Genomic DNA, 17,601 nt, shown 5'->3' with positions numbered 1-17,601 from the left:
ATAGAGGTGGCCTTCAAGTCATTTCAACACACTTGGGATCTCTTCCTCTCTACTTGGCTTTGGGTTTTAGTAGGAGGAGAGATCCTAAGGGATAGCGCTGTCCTAATCTAGAGGGCAGAAGCCGGAACTGCCGAGAATAGCCGAAATTGTCGGAACTACCGGGAACTACCGAAACTGCTGGGAACAGCTAGAACTGTCAGAACTGCCGGGAAAAGTCGGAATTGCTGGAACTGCTGGGAATTGTCGGAACTACCAGAACTGTCAGGAATTGCCAAAACTGTCGGGAACTGCCGGGAATAGCCAAAACTGCCGGGAACAGCCAGAACTGCCGGAATCGCTGACGCAGAGAGGGCAAAAGTCGGAACTGCCGGGAACTGTCAGAACTACCAGGAAAAGCCGGAACTGCAGGGAACTGTCGGCACTGCCAGGAAAAGCCGGAACTACCGGGACAACGTGATCCTCTGTCTCCGAAGGAGAGAAGCATGCAAGGGACAACTAACTAACATTGGGACAATTGTATGGTACTTAGCAGCAAATACACCAAGCATGCAATGTTATAGCTAGCATGCAAGGGACAACTAGCATACAACAGCAAGCATGCAAAGGACAACAAGCATGCTAGGGACAACAAGCAAGCTAGGGACAACAAGCAAGCAAGATGCAGCCAGCACATAGGTCAGTATGGCAACATGGTGCAGCAATGGCACATAATGCAGTATAGTGATGGGTACAGTCATGATTAATGAAGCATGATGAGATGCAGCATAGTGATGATGCAGCATGGTGCAGCACGGTGAGGTGCAGCATGATGACGAAATGCAACACAACGATAGGTGAAGGAGTCACCTTAGAGAATCAGTTGAAGTAGCATGTCTTCAACTGATCTCATGTATCATCTTCTTAGAGATGATCTATGCTCTTATCTAGATAATTTAAAGTGTTGACTTCCGTTGTAAACGTACTATCTCTCTCTCTCTCTGCTGAACTATTGAAGAACATATAAGAATAATTGATCAAGGGTTTCCCCACACAAGGGTTTGTCCCTGGCTAGCGCCACATCTTGTGTCCTCTTGTCTTGGCTTGTCTTCTGCGATTTATGTTTATGTTCTATCTGCAGTTTACTTTAATGTTGATGTGATTGCTAATCTGGAAAAGATATTAAGCTAACTGTGAAAATTGAAATAAATTGCTCTAAGCATAGAACATACCTAAAATTAACATGGTATCGAAGCTGAGGTGAAGACAATGCCCAAGCAAGAGTGAAATAGCAATCACCGAAGACAGTTGGGAAAGGACAAAAGGATCGGTGGATTCCTCATCCCTCTTCAAATTCACCGAGGGTGAAGTCAAAGCCGAGAATATTATCAGAATAGCGCAACAGAAGTTTCGGATGGCCTACCTAAAGATCACTTCATTGGGAAGTCCGGATATAAGGGTGGAAGGAAAGGCAAATGCCATGGTTGCAATAAGTTCGGCCATTATGCGAAGGAGTGTCCGAATGGCAGAGACACATCTCTTGATGAAGATAACAATCATTCCAGGGACATCTTTAATGATCAAAAGAATGACAGGTAATGCAAGTCATCAAGGAAATGGCCGACTCTTCAAAGAAAGCAAGGAACCCCACGTATGAAGAATCAAATGTTGTTTTTGATAAGATAAAGAAGCGTTATCTTGTATTGGCCCTCTCCTTCAGATTCTTTGGGAATCTGGCTTATTGATTGTAGTGCTTCAAGGTACTTCATCGGATAGAAGGGTGCACTCTCTAATTTGGTAGAGATGGAAACAATCATGGGATTATACTTGGAGCAGATGCCACTTATCCCGGAAAGGGTGTAGGGAATGTTACCCCTCAATTGAATGAGGATAACTCGATTCATTTACAGAATCTCTTTTATGTACTTGATCGCAAGAAGAACCCAGTGTCCATTTCAACAATGGAAGTCAAAGGTTACGAGGTGACATTAATCGATGAAATGTACGTGTTTGAAAATAGAATTTTCAAAGATGTTTTTGAGTTCAGCATTGTATCAAGTTGCAAGAAGTCCATTGGGGACCATGTCCATTGACACATAGCATCGAAGGTCTGTGAGTCAAATGGTGACAGGGATGCCTGAATTCAAAAAGAGCATGAAAGTACATGCCTGAGATGTACCGAAGGAAAATCTTACAAGGGGACCATTCCCTTCATGTAGCAGGTCCACAAGTTTGGAACAACCCGAGGGGTTTGAGATTGATGATCAGGAATCTCACGTATGCAAGTGGAAGAAAGCCCTCTATGGCTTGAAGCAAAACTCCCCGGGCGTAGTATGAGAGGATTGATAGCTGCCAGATGAAGCTGAGATTCACTAAGAGTGAAGCCGATCCAAACCATTGTTTGAAGGTTGTGCATGATAGACCTCTCATACCAGCACCTTATGAGGACAACCTATTTCTGATAGGTGCAAACCCTCTCATTTGCAGAAGTAAGACGGAGTTGGATTCTAGATGTGGAATGATAAACTGCAAGCCTGTGACTACCTCGAGGATATTAACTTTCAGAAGTTATATGGTAGTGATGTCGGACCAGATTTGGGAAATGCCTCTGAGTTTCATAAACCCATTCGCGTTGATGTTCTTGGTGAACTTCCGTCCGGATATATGTTTTGCAGTTAGCATGGTGAGCTCATTTTGGTTGAGTCTCAATGGATTGGTGCCAAGAATCTTCTGAGATATCTTCGGGGCACAATATCTCATGGACTGAGATACACTGCCGGAAATATGAAACTGCATGATTATTCGAATGTTGACTGGCAGGCAGTGTGGAGGATCACTAGAGCACTTCTCAGTGCTGGTTCTCTTTGGATTCTGCTTCGATATCATGGATGAGCAGGAAGCAGAAGTCGGTTGCTATAAGCACCGCCGAGATCGAATACATAGCTACGAGTATGATCTTGTGTGAAGCTGCATGGTTACAGAAGCTCTTAAGTGAGTTGTTTGTATGCATGATGAATACCATTGTGATTCTCTGTGACAACCAGAGGGGGGATTCAATTATTGAGGAATCTTGTATTCGATGATTGCTCCAGCAGATAGACATCAAATACTACCTTATCTGGGATATGGAAGTCGATGAGCGAGGAGGCTCCATCACATTGAGACTGATGTACAAGTCGCAGACATTTTGTCAAAGCCCCGGGGAAAGGTCAAATCTGTGACTTTCCTGAACAACTTGGAGTCGTTGAGAGACCTTCTTATAAGGGTCCTACATGTTGCATGCATTGAGCTCTGGGAGCTCTTAGGGGCCTGGGGTACTTAGTAGAGCAACATACAACCACAGGGCGACTCACCCTCCCCTGGTGATGCGCTATGTACAAGATGATAGATTCAACCTTCCCCTGTGATACCCCGTGGCGACTGTAGAACGGGATGATTAGTTCTCCCGTGGCAACTGTGAAACAAGATGATTAGTTCTCCTGTGGGCCGGGATGTTTAGTTCTCCCATGGCGACTGTGGGACAGGATGATTCATTCTCCTGTGGACAGCATGATTAGTTCTCCTGTCGAGGCATCCTACCCATGCAGTCTGGGCCTCATGGGAAGTACCTCTCATCTAATCAATAAGTAGGGAAATGGGGTTAGGGACCATAGTAGTACTATCAATGGATGCATCGATGTATCTACCATACTCCCTATGCTAGGATGACCTCCATTGATCTGGGATCAATGAAACTGATCTGGGATCAGTATGAGTGGTTTGAGACACTCTCTTGTGATATTGATCTAGGATCAATAAAACTGACTTCGGGCCAATAAGAGTGATGTGACACACTCTCTTCATTGAGAGGTTTGTTAAGAAACAACTCGAGGTGTGTCTTAGCCTATAAGCTTTGTTACAAAGTTTTCTTCATATAAAGGTATGATCATTCTTCTTTTAAATTTTGTTCTACATTACTAACATTGTTATGTCTAGGGTTTTGAATCATAAGAGTTTCTTGTTTGGGTGATTAATCATTAGATTGAATCTACCTTCATTTTATTTTGATCATTCGTATGGAACCCTAAAAGGTTCTCTATAAAAGCTTAACCCAAGGTATGTTTATATTTATGAAACCCTAGTCTACTTAGGGTTAATGATGAAGTCTAGAAATCCTACTCTCTTGATGTTTAGAGTCTTTGGTATTGTTATAATAAAAAACTTAGTCCTTTAGGGTTTGTTGTTGATGTTTAAATGAAACTCTAGACCTTTAGGGTTTGGTAAATTAGGGTTTATGAGCAAAACCCTAGTAATGTCTATGATAAGACTCTAGGGATAAAACCCTAGGTGTATATTCGTTTGTATGACCTAACCCTAGTCTGAATAAATTGTTGTATATCTAACTTTGATGTATTAATGTTTGTGTCCTAAGTTTACCTAGTAATTATTGATGAAAAATGCATCCTACATATGTATATACGAGTATGCTAACCTAATTGTTGTTGCTCATGTAAACTCTAGGGTTTGTAAGAAAGCCCTAGTAGAGATTGATATTCAAGGATCTTATGATATTGATTTAGTCTAGGGTTTGCAACAAACCCTAGTAAAGTCTAACATGTATAGTAGAATTGTTATTTGATTGAATCGCTGATATCTAAGGATTTGTGCCTCGAAGATTAAATCTAGGGTTTAGTAGAGTATGTCATATATCTCTAAAAATAATATTGAGGCCCTAGATATAATGAGACAGATATCTTGATTAAGTTGCTTTAAGTTTTAATGATGTGGTCTAGGATTTATGACAATAACCCTAGCAAAAGGTATGTGTCTCTTGCTTATTATGACCCTAACTAGGTTTAGGTATTTGATGTCTAAAGTATTTGATTGTTTTAATGCTTCCATTAAATTGACATAACTTTGATACAGTTAACTTCATGCTTCTATATATGTATTTGGTTGTACTTGTTACTAAAGTTTTGCAGGTACACAATCTTCAAGATAATGAAGAAGATGTCCGTATGAGCATGATGAAGAAAGTTATAAGGATGGTGATGATCAAGATGACCCTGATACTGTAAGAAAGAATGAAGCCATGAAAGACTCTCCCATGTTATACAAAAATGAAGTAGTTGATCTGCTTAAGTTGAAAGGGAGGGCATATTATGATGGTCATGATGGATACCTTGAAGAAGAAATCAAAGAATAAATGAAAGTACTACAATGTATTGAGTAGTTGCAAAACTATATGGATAACTTGATATAAGTGCCATCAGGATGATTAAGGACCACGAAGGTTTGTGTTTACTTGTATGTATATTTGAAAGTTCATTTTTTATTGGGGTTTGTGTTTGTACAAGTAAGTCTCTCCATAAAAGGGTTGAACACTTTGGAAGCATGCTTGGAAAAATGGATATATCTAGTTTGATAGGGAGAGTTGACGCATCTAATGGTGGATGCTTGGGAGGACATTTGGTCAGCCTATGTGTGTTGATGTCTAGATCCTGAAGAGGGAGGGTGGCGTTGGTCTTGGAGCTCTGACCTTGGATACACACCTAGATCTCTGGGTTGATGGTTAGTTAGTAATCTTGATGGTACCTAGACTGACTGAAAGCTTTAGTCCATCTTAGTCCCACCCGAATAGATTACCCTGGTCAAGAATCTAGTCTGTGGCACTGAGTGTGCCAGAACTCTTCGTACTTCATTTTTGAGATCTTCCATGTACCTCTATAGATATAAGTAATTATGAAAACCTCCCTAGTTAAAAGGGAGTGTTGAAGAATGTAACTAGTGTCCATCTTCATAATTGTACTTGAGTCATAATGGAATGTATTTATCAAAAGAAAGAAAAAGAAAATTTATTATTAAAGAATTTGACTTATTAAAGCATGGGTTTCATGCTTGGGTCAATTTTTTTTAGGTCAAAGTCTTCATTGAAAACTTCTAGGGTTTATGTCAAGTGTCCTTGTCCATGTCATATTGTAAAAAACCCTTCTTGGGATTTATTTGTCAAAGAAGAAATTTATTTTATTGTAAAGTAGGTCAATTAGGCCTTCTCCACCAAGTCGGCCTCAAACTAGATAAGTTGGCCTAAACTGGGCAGCAAAATCACTATATAAAGGCAACAACTCGACCTCATTTGTCACTCACACACAACAAGTTCGATCTGCAACTTCTGGGGCCAGAAAAAGTGTGAATTTCAAGGAAGAAGAGGAAGAAGGATAGCGAAGGAGAAGGAGGTCTCTCACAAGCATAAGAAGTCGAAATTCTCTCTTTTTCCCACACGTGTGAAGCTGTGAAGCTATTGGAAGGGTCAAAATTCTGCAGTTGTTGCGAAGGCATAAATTTTGAAGTTGTTGTTGAAGTTGGGCCAAAATTTTTGGGTTGATGCTAGGTTGAAGTTGTTGGACAAGAAGAGACTATTGAAGGTTGTTGTATCTCATTGAAAGGCTGACTTGGTGGAGGAGGAAGGTATGTTGGTTAAGGTCTCGGTTGTCTCATTGTCATATGAATTACAGAAGGAGGAGTTCTTGACTAGGTTTTCCCCTATATAGGGGCTTTTGCCCTGGTTGTCTGCCTACATCTGGTGTCCCTGATCTTCATGATTTGATTTTGATAATTGCTTTGATGAAACAAAGATAAAGAAGAACATAAGAAAGTTAATAAGAACATAAGAATATCACAAGAAATTATCAACATAAGAAAATCTTTCTGCCTTTCTGATTTTCTAACAGGAATTCCCTAAGCCTCTAGATATTAGATATGCCAACTATTATATCTTATAGTAGAGGATGTTGGAGGTGCAAACAACATTGCAAACCATGGTTTGTTAATTTGGCAACTCATGGACAAATTTACTCCTTTGGACAGCATTCCTCATCCGGAGAAGACCCTCTTTGGCCTTAGAAGAATTTAATTTGGTCAAGGAAAAATATATTTTTAATGAGAAAACCCACATGTGCACAAAAGTTCAAGTCAGCCTAAAGGACAAATTGGGTCCCCAAAGAAACATGAAGCATATAAATACAAGTCAAGTCAACCTCATTTGGACACAAATCACACAAATCTTCTTCTTCTCTTGGAGGTTCATACAAGTCTGAAATTGCAGGTCTTCTTTCACACGTGCGAGTAGGAGAGAGAATTTCAAATTGGGCTGAAATTTGTCTTTGATGAGCCTTTGACCAGCATTGACTTTTTGGAGTTTTGGAGTGGTTTGACTTGGTTTGACTTGGGATTTTGGATCTGCTTTGGAGGACGAGTTTTTTTGTGGAGAGATCAAACTTTTTTGGGCACTTTGACCATGGTTGACCGCAGATTTGAAGCTGCCTTTTGGTCGCAGAAGTTGACTTTGACCAGTTTTGGAGGCATTTTTGGGACTATTTTGAGTCTTTGACTTGACTTTGACCAGCATAAAAGGCCAAATTTTCTACTGCCAGGACTGAACTTTTTGGAGTTGATTTGACCACTAAATGTTGACTGGTTAGGGCATCAGCTATTGTTGTTGACTGTTGTTGACTTTGACCATATTTGACTTTTGGGCTCATATCTTGGATATTGGTTGGTAGATCTCTTGGATAGTCAAAGAATGGACTTTGACACTTTTGTTGATGAATTGAATTATTGTATCTCTCTGGTGTGTGGAAATTTCACCTATCACAGCAACTGGAAATTATTTTTCTAATTGCTAATTTATTTAACAATTTATCTGTTGTCTGCTATAGCAAATATCAAATAATTCACACTGTGATTTTCACAAATAAACTTCTGAAGAAAATAGCACTGGAAACTGAGAAAATCTAGCGCACAATTTTTTTGGACAAATGTCCCCGGAAAAAACCCAACTTGGGAAAACCAATGCAACAGCTGAGGGTTTTATATTACTATGCAGCAGTGAGAAACTATGAGTACAATAATCTGGATGCAAAATCTGGCTATCCTGCAAAGAAAACACTGGCAAAAATATCTAGAGGGAAATTACCCTCACTCCAAGCAATTTCAGCAGTGGACTGCCTCTGAAAAACAAGTCGTCCAACTGGGTTTGCACATGCCATGCGTCACCCTGAAGCTGCCTATTGCAACTGTTGCCCGAATTGATTGCTAATCAAGTCGTCCTACCTACTGCTAGTTGGGAAAACGTCTCTCCGACACCCTGGAACCTCTATCCAACTTCTAGAATTGAAAACGTTTGCCCTCTTCGGCAAATCAAAACTGCCCTTTAAGGCTTTTGCGTTAGGACTATGTAGCCTCTTGGAGAAACTTCGGCCTCTTTGCAAATGCACTCACTAGATCTGGAAAACTTCCTCCAACCTCACTATCCCTACCCCTCATTGTCCCTGCTTCCATCTTTGGCCCTCCAGCTACTATTGTTGCTCTCTGGAAATGGAACTGCCAAGGAAATCGAACTCCACAAGTGTCTCAAGTGTATTCTCCAAGTGCCTACCAACTTCTTATAATCTTTTGTTGGAGCACCAACAGCCAAGATTTCTAGGTTATGGAGATCTCATGTATTCTAGCCTCTCCACAAAATTTCATGACTAAAACACATCCAATGCTACAAAAACTAACATGTTGAACATTTTATGACAATCTAATAAGAAGAATTTGCAAGGGTTTCCCCCTTGTGGGGTTACTAATAAGAAGAAGAATTTGCAAGGGATTTCCCCCTTGTGGGGTTTTTCCCTAGTCTTTGACCAATTGTCGTGTTTCTTATTGCTCTTGATTGTCTATTATTGTTCATTGCATTTATTGTTCTATCTACAATTGCTACTAGAAGATCAAATTAATTTAAAAGTGATTGCTAATTGAAGAAAGAATTGGGCTAAAGTGACTGTAACAGCATAGAACAATGGAAAATTAACATGGTTGTGACTCCGGATTGGAACAAGTAGACGAAATCCAAGACAAATGAGGGGAAGAAAATCAGGTTTTGGATATTGGATAATAATTGGTGGGTTTTGGATATTGGATAATAATATGCAATTATTGGGTGCCATTCTTACACCCTATAGTTGAGGTTATTGGATATATTGACACAGCTGATCCTAGTCTCAGAGAAATCTATGAGACATTTGATAACATGTTGGGTCAAGTAAAGGCAACAATTTGTCAAAAAGACCCTTCCCTATAGTTCTATATGAACTAGATTCAACTCATTATTCAATGTAGGTGGAATTAAATGAAGACACCTTCCCACACGATAGATTCAACTCATTATTCAATGTAGGTGGAATTGAATGAAGACACCTTCCCACACAATAGCATATGCACTTAACATAAAATGGTATATGTAAAGGCCTAATATAATTTCTCCCATTGATGATCATAAGATCAAGAAGGGATTTCAAGCCACCATTACAAATATGTACCATGCAAATAAGAGGATATCACTTTCAGGGCAATGAATTCAATTTGGAGGTCTCAATGGTCCTTTTGAAAAGCCTAATGTGAGGGAAGATGACAAAGACTTGGGCCAAGATGACCCAATTGGTTAGTCGAGGATGCATGGGGAAGATGCTCCAAAGATCCAAGATCTTGCTATTCACTTATTGACTCTGATTGATTGTTCCTCCACAACAAAGAGGAAATGATCCATGTATAGCTTCATCCACTCTATCAAGATCAATAGACTTAATTATGGGAGAGCAGAGAAACTAATTATAATTGATAGTGCCTTATGTCTTACACATAGGAAGACACTAGAGTATCAAAGGGGACCAATGACATGATGGGATGTGGATTTAGAGGAGGATGCACAAACAGATGGGGAGGATGGACCAAATGTGGTGCACCGTGGTTTGGTTGGTGTGCCATTGGTTATAAGAGTGACTTTGACTCAAATAATGACACTTCCATTGATGGCCCTAACGACTTCCTATAGCAGATGAATGCAGAGGACTAACCAATGGCATTGCCTCCTTGATGCTCATTTGATGTTGATTTCCTTTAGCTACATTTAGTTTTCACTGTCCATAGTTAATGTTCAGTTTTGACTCCAGATATTGATGTTGAATATTTGACACTTTCCTATTTTTTATTTTTTTGTAATTTTAATTTTTATTATTGCAATCTTTAATTGGTAATATAATCTAAATCAATGTAGTTCATTTGGTTATTAGTTATAAAATTGAAATTTTGATGTGCATGTATCATTTTACAATGATGGATTGCTATTGAATTTACATGGGATGAATTGTTATTGTTTAGATTATTTTGACATATTTTAGAGATAGGGACCCCAATATTCCCCACCCCCCTCATTCCCGTGATGTTCCCTTAACTTTAGGGTGTGTGACATGTCTCCACACGTACCCAAAGTGTGTTTCCTTGCTCTCACATCCCCAATTCCCAAAAACTTGGTGGAGAAAAATCAAAAGCTAAAGGGGTTGATGACCAATGTGTAGGATGTTTTCCTTAATTGGGGTGGCAAGTTTTGGGGGGGAGGAGAAGGGGGCGATGCGGGGGGCAAGTATAATCACTAGAGGAACAACTACACTAGCATTTGCTTGGGGCCTCAGTGTTGCTTCTAAGAATCTAAAGGAAGCTTATGGCTAAGGTTAGTTATTGAAGCTAGTATTCAATCCTTGATTGTGGTGGGGATTCAAAACTTATAGCCAAAATGGTTACTAAGAATGTTGTTGTTGATCATCCTCTAGATTCAGTGCTAGATCGAGCAAAAAATGAGGTGCCTAAAATTTACTAGCATTAGTTTCTTCCAGGTAATTCAAGAGAACAATCAAGTGGTACACAATTTTGATAATAAAGTCATCCTCTTAAAAGAGGGGGTTATTAACATCAACGATAATTTGATCAATCTACCTATTCCATAGCACATCAACATGAGGTTTATGCCATGTATCAAATATTTAAGGCATCACATGGTTCAACATGCAATCACTAGAGCATATCGTAGAGATAGTTATAAGAAGAGATAGGGGTCTCCATGTCACGTGCTCACAATTATGCATTCACACAATTTTGAACTTGGGAGTGGAGTATTCCTTGATTGCAATGGGATTGCTTTTGGCAATGCAGAGGAAGAAGCTCTGGTTAGAAGGTTCCCTAACAAGGTATGCCTTGCTAGTAGGGGTATCCCTTCTTGGTTTATTGCTTTTGAATTTCATTGAGCCCCCTCCTCTAGTAACAAAGATAAGGGAGCTCTCAATTGCCAAGTTTGGATCTTCGTTGAGAAGCTCTGTTGGCATCATTTTGTTCAATTACTATCTTTTCCTACTGTGGCACATCAAATTGGTTTATTTGTGAATAGTTCTTGGTTTTTGGAAAGCACAAGCCCATATTTGGTTTCCTAGTACCATGAGGTATTTGTTTCATTGCGCTTCATATTGGAATTTCACACTTTTATTCCGCGAGGAGGTTTGTTCTATCGATCTTTAGTCAATGCTTCCAAATACCTTTGGTTTGGTGATTTTGAATCTTGTTTTCTCTCTTTGGCATTTTTGTTCTTTACTAGGCCTAGGCATGGCATGTTTATGGTGTTTCTGCACATGAACTAGTGCTCTCTTTATTACTTTCTCAAAATAGACTATTGGGAATTGAAGGAGATTACAAGGGTTTTGAGGAATCACAAAGAAGCCATTCAAGCCAACAAGGCATCAATTTTCATGGCAACTACAAAGATTCATGAGAATGAGCAATAGCTAGTCACTCAGGTTGCAACAATTATGGGAACAATTGTACAACAAAAGCATCAAATGGCAATCCTAGAAGTGAAATGTAATATACTCCAAATTATGGTGATTAACATGAACAAGGGAGATCATTCAAGGGATCAAACCAAGTCCAATTTGTGAACTCAATTTGTGGGAAGTTGAATGAGGAAGAAATAGTGCATCAACTTGATGATGTAATGGATTGAACAGTCAGCTCTAGAATCTGGCAATGTAGCACTAGAAGAAGCAAGCAGACATGCCTTCTATCAGTGTTATGCTTTCTAATGTTATTAGACTATCTAGTTTATTTAGTAGAATATATACCTCTCAAAAATACTAGGTAATTTTACCTCTAGACATTATTAGGCTAGGCCATGGGCTCATAAATAGTAACGAATATCGCTCATGTTGTACCTCTTTGAAACATTTTTATTGTACTCTCTTTGTAGCTTTGTTGTGGTCTTTTTTAATGAATATAAATCTCCTAGATACTATTAAAAATGAAAAACATATTTTCCTTACCAAGGATATAATGTCGCAGTATTTGAGTGCTTGAACCAACTCATGAAATTCCTTGTCCTGTGTCGTAGTTGAGCTTAGCCTCGAACAATACCTCTAGATGATATGCCACCAAATGATCCTTCGTACTGAAGAACACCACATATATCATAATCTAAACTTTAAAGAATCTATCTTGATCTCAAAAGGTTGTTGTAAATCAAGAAGATAAAGCACTAGTACAACTTAGAGAGAATTTTTTAACTTTTAAGACAATTGTTTTGATTTATAAGTTTGATGAAGAGTCTTCTAATTGTTGGCATATTTCAATGTGTGAGAGGACTAGTGCATGGAATCTCTTGCATAAGAGGTGTAGTTGAGCTTAGACTCAAACCATGTTTCCTACTAATATGCCACTAGATATCCTATGTGCTTAAGAACGATGCATGTGACGTGTTTTAAAGCAACTATCTTGATCTCAAAAAATTGTTGCAAATTAGGAAGAGCGAACACTAGTACAAAGTAAAGAGCAACTTTCAACTTTTGAAATGATTTTTGTAATTTAGAAGTCCAATAAAGAGGCTTCTAATTGTTGGCATATTTCAATGGGTGAGCAATGTGGGGGTAATGGTGGATGATTTATCTATAGCAACTCATGCCTTCTGAGAAGCTCTTGAGATCAATAATGTTGGAATGAGTGGGTCAGTGCTTTAAAACCCAAACTTTGCGAAGATCTATGTGACCTCCGATTGCATCAATCAATGTGCAAAAATTTTGAATTGAAGTCTATCTAAAGAAGGATTTCTTCATTTTGTCTTGTAACTTAGGTTGGCGAAAGAGACCGACAACAATGTGAACATGTTGTATATGATCTAAGATTTATTGAAAATATCATCTAAGTAGACCACTACAAACTTATGAAGATATTGTCCAAATATATCATTGATGGTCCTCATGAAAGTGCGGGTGCATTTAAAGATGTTGAAAGGCATGACCAATCACTCAAACAAATGTTGAAAGGCATGAAAGGCTTTGGGTACATTAAAAAATGTATATGCATGAAAGGTAGGTGCATTAAAAATGTTGAAAAGCATGAAAGGCATTGGGTTCTTCAAACAAATTTGTGTATGGGTCATTAATCTATTGTATATCAACAGGAATTGGATTCCCTTTGTTGTCTTCCTTGACTAAGAAGACAATCCAAAAAATACATGTGGGATACTAGAAGAAGTGGAAATGAGTTTGAGTGTCTTATTGTCATTGTGAAGCCTATTAGCCATCATATTGTGCATATTTAACAAAATGATATGGCCTGCCCATATTCAAAACAAAAATCAATGATACAATGAACATCACACTCAATTGTGTCACTAAAGATCCAATGGTAAATGAGATGGAGTACCTCAAGTGATGAGTGGGTTATCAATATCCCTTAACCCATCTAAAAGCTTGTATGGTTTGGGGTGAGTAGAGATTAGCAACTACAAATTTGTGACCAACTATTAGGACACTAGACTCTTTTGATTGCCATTGTCCATGATGATAGAAGCCAATTTGTTATTGGCCTGGCAACTTTGGGTCAAGAGGGCTTCCTCCTCACTACCTATGTGGTTTTTGACTATTAGAACCACGTGTGGATTTGTTGTAGATAAGCAAGTGACGTCTATGTCAAAACCTCTAAAGACTTGTTATTGCCCAACAAGGACACCCTCGGCCTTCTTAGCAATCTTGTCTCCAAGAAGCCTAATTTATCATCAAATGGTTCATTATTCTCATGATAGGGGCACGACTTCATCTTTTTAATTCCAATACCAAGTGTTATGCTAGGAGGCCCATATTTCTTCCTTTGCTCTCAAGTCAGCCCTTGGAAGTTGCAAGGGGTTACGAAAAGGGAATTAGATTCTTTTGACAAACAAGATTGGCTTTAGGCGATCCAATCTGTATTTTGAAAGCAAGTTGAGATATTTACTTGAAGTTAACAAAGAATTGTCCAAAATCCTTCTTTAAATGTGGCAATAACCCAAAATGAATTGAACACAAAGAGTGCCTTCAAGTCTCTTACCTCGAGCTTGATGTACATTGTTGAAGACATCAAAAAAATTGTTGGACAAAGTATCTTGGAATTTGTCAAAGTTTTCTATCAAAGCATCATTATACCTTAATAGTTAGAACATCTTTGAAGTATCCCCGAGTATCAATCAGGGGTTGGTTGTCGGTTTCCAAATGTTGGGCATGGGTATGCCACCATGTTAGGCCCCAATTATCCATATAAACTTCAACAACCAAAATCTTGTTGGCTCAGCCAAGTTTAATTGGGTTTTGAAATATGTTTCCATGTTACATATCCAAGCATCAAAGTTGCCATCATTGAGCACCCCATCAAATTTACACATCATAGTTTAGCGCACAGCTTGTAGGTTTGTTGAACAATGGGAATCAAGTGGTGAATAGCAAGTTGAGGTTAACATAGTCGTTAGGCCTATTGCTAATGGGCGATGAGTTGTTGGAACACACTCATCACAACATGCATTGTTTTAGCCAAGAACTCTTGTTGTTCATATTGTTGTTGTTGTTGAGTAACATTGGTCTCCAACATCAGGCATTGTTGCTCTTGCAATTGTTCAACTAGTGCTTGGGCAATGAGGGAATCATAAGAGTATTTTGATTCACTGATTCCCATAGGTAGCCATGGGAACTGGGAGATGGGGCAACAAAAAGGGTCTTACAATTGAAACAGTTTTCTACAAGACACATGCAAAAAGTGAAATAAATTCAAATATGGAATCAACCAATGAATTGTCTTCTCAAGGAACTACCATGGACCACACCTACCACAAGGGGACTATTGCCTCCACCCCAAAGTAGCAACCAAAAGTCACTGAGAGCATGCCTTTTGGTGTTCTGAGGAGTTGTCCATGTTAGTAGAAAAGACCACACTGCACTGAGAAGCTTATGACACTGACTCGTAAGTGGATGTGGCACCGATTTGATGAATAACTCCACAAAGTCAAAGCTTGTTGAAGACAATAGAACTAGGGGAGGATAGGAGGCAGAAACCCTTGAGGATACTAGATCTAGGGCCTTGATCATAAGAAGCCTAATGGTGTTAGATCTACTAAGAGTAAAAGATAGAAACCCTTCAAGTGATTAGAGCTAGAAACCATAATTGCTAGGGCTCTTATACCAATTGATATGAAAATAATACCAGCAATGCAAGAATACTCGCACACAAGATAGCAACTATGAGAGGATATTCTCATCTCTATACATGTCGTGCATTCATTTGTATTATTAGTAGAGAGTACAAAATTTTGAGGACAATAAAAAATCGGTGAGTGATCAATTGAGACTAGGTAACCAAAAAGACAGAAAATAAAGTACAAAATTACAAATATAATATATCTTTACAAGGCTAAGTCTCATAACTTTGTTTACTGTTTTATTTGCTTTCATGGACATTTATATGGTTTGTTTTGTGCCTAGGGGGCTGAGTTTTGGTTATGAGCCTATTTGGTATTAAGCCACCGGATTTTGGTCATGCTTGACGTGGCTGCTTAGGCGACCACTTTTTCTTGTATAAATGTGTACATTGCTATTTATATAAAGGAAGCATTTATAGAAATAATTGTTCATGATCTTACAGCTTAATGCCACCTTTGTAACTAGACATGGTGTTCAAATGGAAGAAACTAAAAAGCCTTCGGAGCAGAGCTGCATTGAAAGCATTCAGAACCAAATTAACTGACATTAATTGTGACAATTAAAGGAACCCCGTTTCTTTTGCAATCTGAAAAAAACAATTACAGACATATATACATACTTTGCCCCTGATCTTCGATCCCACGCCTGGAACAGTTTTGTCGAGATAAGTTTCAGATAGGCAGCCAAAGTTGTTTAGAGATTCTTCTATAGCACGATCAACATCCGGTCGACGAGTTTTAACATCTAATGTAATGTCTGCTCCTGCTCGAATAATTGAACACTTGTTATTCTTCTTCCATCTGTGTAACCTTATTTGAGCAGCGGAGGATTTAGAAGGTAGACATGTCAATAAATTCGTGCTTAAAGCCATTGAAGGCTCCGATACAACGATCCCTCCTCCCATTGCCATCCTCATTTTTTCAGCTTCCGCGGGAGAATAGGCTTTACCCTTGATAAACCCTATAACACAAGGGCCTGTTTTAGTTGAAGATCAGTCATAACAAGCATCTAACAAAGGCAAAAGTAAAATACGACCCTGCCAAGCTGTAGAGAGATAATGATAAATACTTGGCAGTTGCAGGAGGTAAATGTGAATTCATGGAGAAAAATATTTAAATATCTTAAGCCTTTATATGAGCATTGAATAGAGTAGAAAATTGGTTGGTTGTATTTGATTCATAACTGGTAAATGCCAATACTCTTCAATGTACGGGTAACTTTGTTCTTACCTAAACCAAATAGATGAGGATACTAAGAGCACAACTGCGAATCCGAGTTTCCTTGCCCCTAGCGTCCTCTGCTTTCCTTGTTTACGTGCTGCGAGTTACGGTCTGATTCAATAAAGTAACCAACTTTCGAAAGCGTTTCAAGTTCTTCATCCTTTCCAACTGAACTGCATCTCCCATCGTCCGATCGATAGGTCGAGGAGGTGTCTGCGCAGAAAGGCTCTCCATCACTGTATCACGCTTCATTCCAAAGCATTTCTCCACGTCAGCATTCACCACCGTGCGAATCCCTTTTTGTGATTCGTCTCTCCTTATGAGATTTTAAGAGGCCTCATGATATTCGTATTTTTCCTAAGGTCTTGCCACACCCGCTTTCATAATCGAGGGTAGGGTTTGATGGACTGATCATAGATTCAATAAAGTTAGGGTGGATAAAGATTTAGGAAGATGTATTATGTAAATGGGGTTACAGAAATATTAGAGGAAACATAATAAACGGAGGGGTAGAATGAGATATTATGGAAAATATACTAGATTATTGAGGGAGATATTAGGGTTAATGAAGGTGAGGTAGAAGGAATATTAGGGGAAGCATAATAAAGGATGGTGGTGTGTGATATTACAAGAAACATAATAAAGGATAGTGTGAGGCGTGATGTTAAGGAAAACTCAATTAAGTTTTTCTTGATATTTCTTCTAGCTCTATATCTTTTTTTTATTTTTATACCTTTCTTCTCAATATCTCCCTCGCTCTTATCCTCCATTTAATAAGGACATGCATTTATTTGTTTCACCATAAGCCCTCACGAGACATGCATTTCTTTACCCCACGCATCCCTTAAAGGACATTCTTATTCGATATGCGAAAATAAGTGTGGCCTCCAAGCATCGATGCTTTTTCTTAAGAATCCCATATGCTCCTTCCAAAGATGATGCACATTGCCTGATTACCAGTCTACGACATCCCATATGATTCTTTATCATTTTGTCTATTTTATAAAAATAACACTTGATTAAGCAAAATCTCCAAAAATAAAAGGAAAGAGAAGTGAGAGAGC

The 17,601-nt window shown here is 38.8% G+C and overlaps 1 protein-coding gene across 3 annotated transcripts in view; it reads right to left on the bottom strand.

Moving 5' to 3' along the window:
* PUR7 (purin 7) overlaps window positions 1-16,930 on the bottom strand; it is a 234,922-nt gene extending 217,992 nt beyond the window's left edge. The window contains exons 1-2 of one of the 3 annotated variants that reach the window (XM_089392427.1): window positions 16,547-16,930; window positions 15,937-16,277 (exon numbers count right to left, since the gene is read on the bottom strand). In XM_089392427.1, coding sequence (XP_089248553.1) covers window positions 15,937-16,233 — 297 coding nt within the window. In that variant the 5' untranslated portion in view covers window positions 16,234-16,277; window positions 16,547-16,930. Of the gene's footprint in view, window positions 1-15,936; window positions 16,293-16,546 lie in introns of all 3 variants that reach the window. The other 2 variants (XM_089392426.1, XM_089392425.1) reach the window with 2 other exon arrangements.
* Between the last annotated feature and the right edge of the window lie 671 nt (window positions 16,931-17,601).

The sequence above is a fragment of the Pinus tabuliformis genome, chromosome 1_1 (genome assembly GCF_031772625.1).
Source record: "Pinus tabuliformis cultivar Carrire ecotype Pingquan chromosome 1_1, CPIR1, whole genome shotgun sequence".
NCBI classification, from domain to species: Eukaryota; Viridiplantae; Streptophyta; class Pinopsida; order Pinales; family Pinaceae; genus Pinus; species Pinus tabuliformis.
This window is presented reverse-complemented; position numbering and strand designations above follow the sequence as displayed.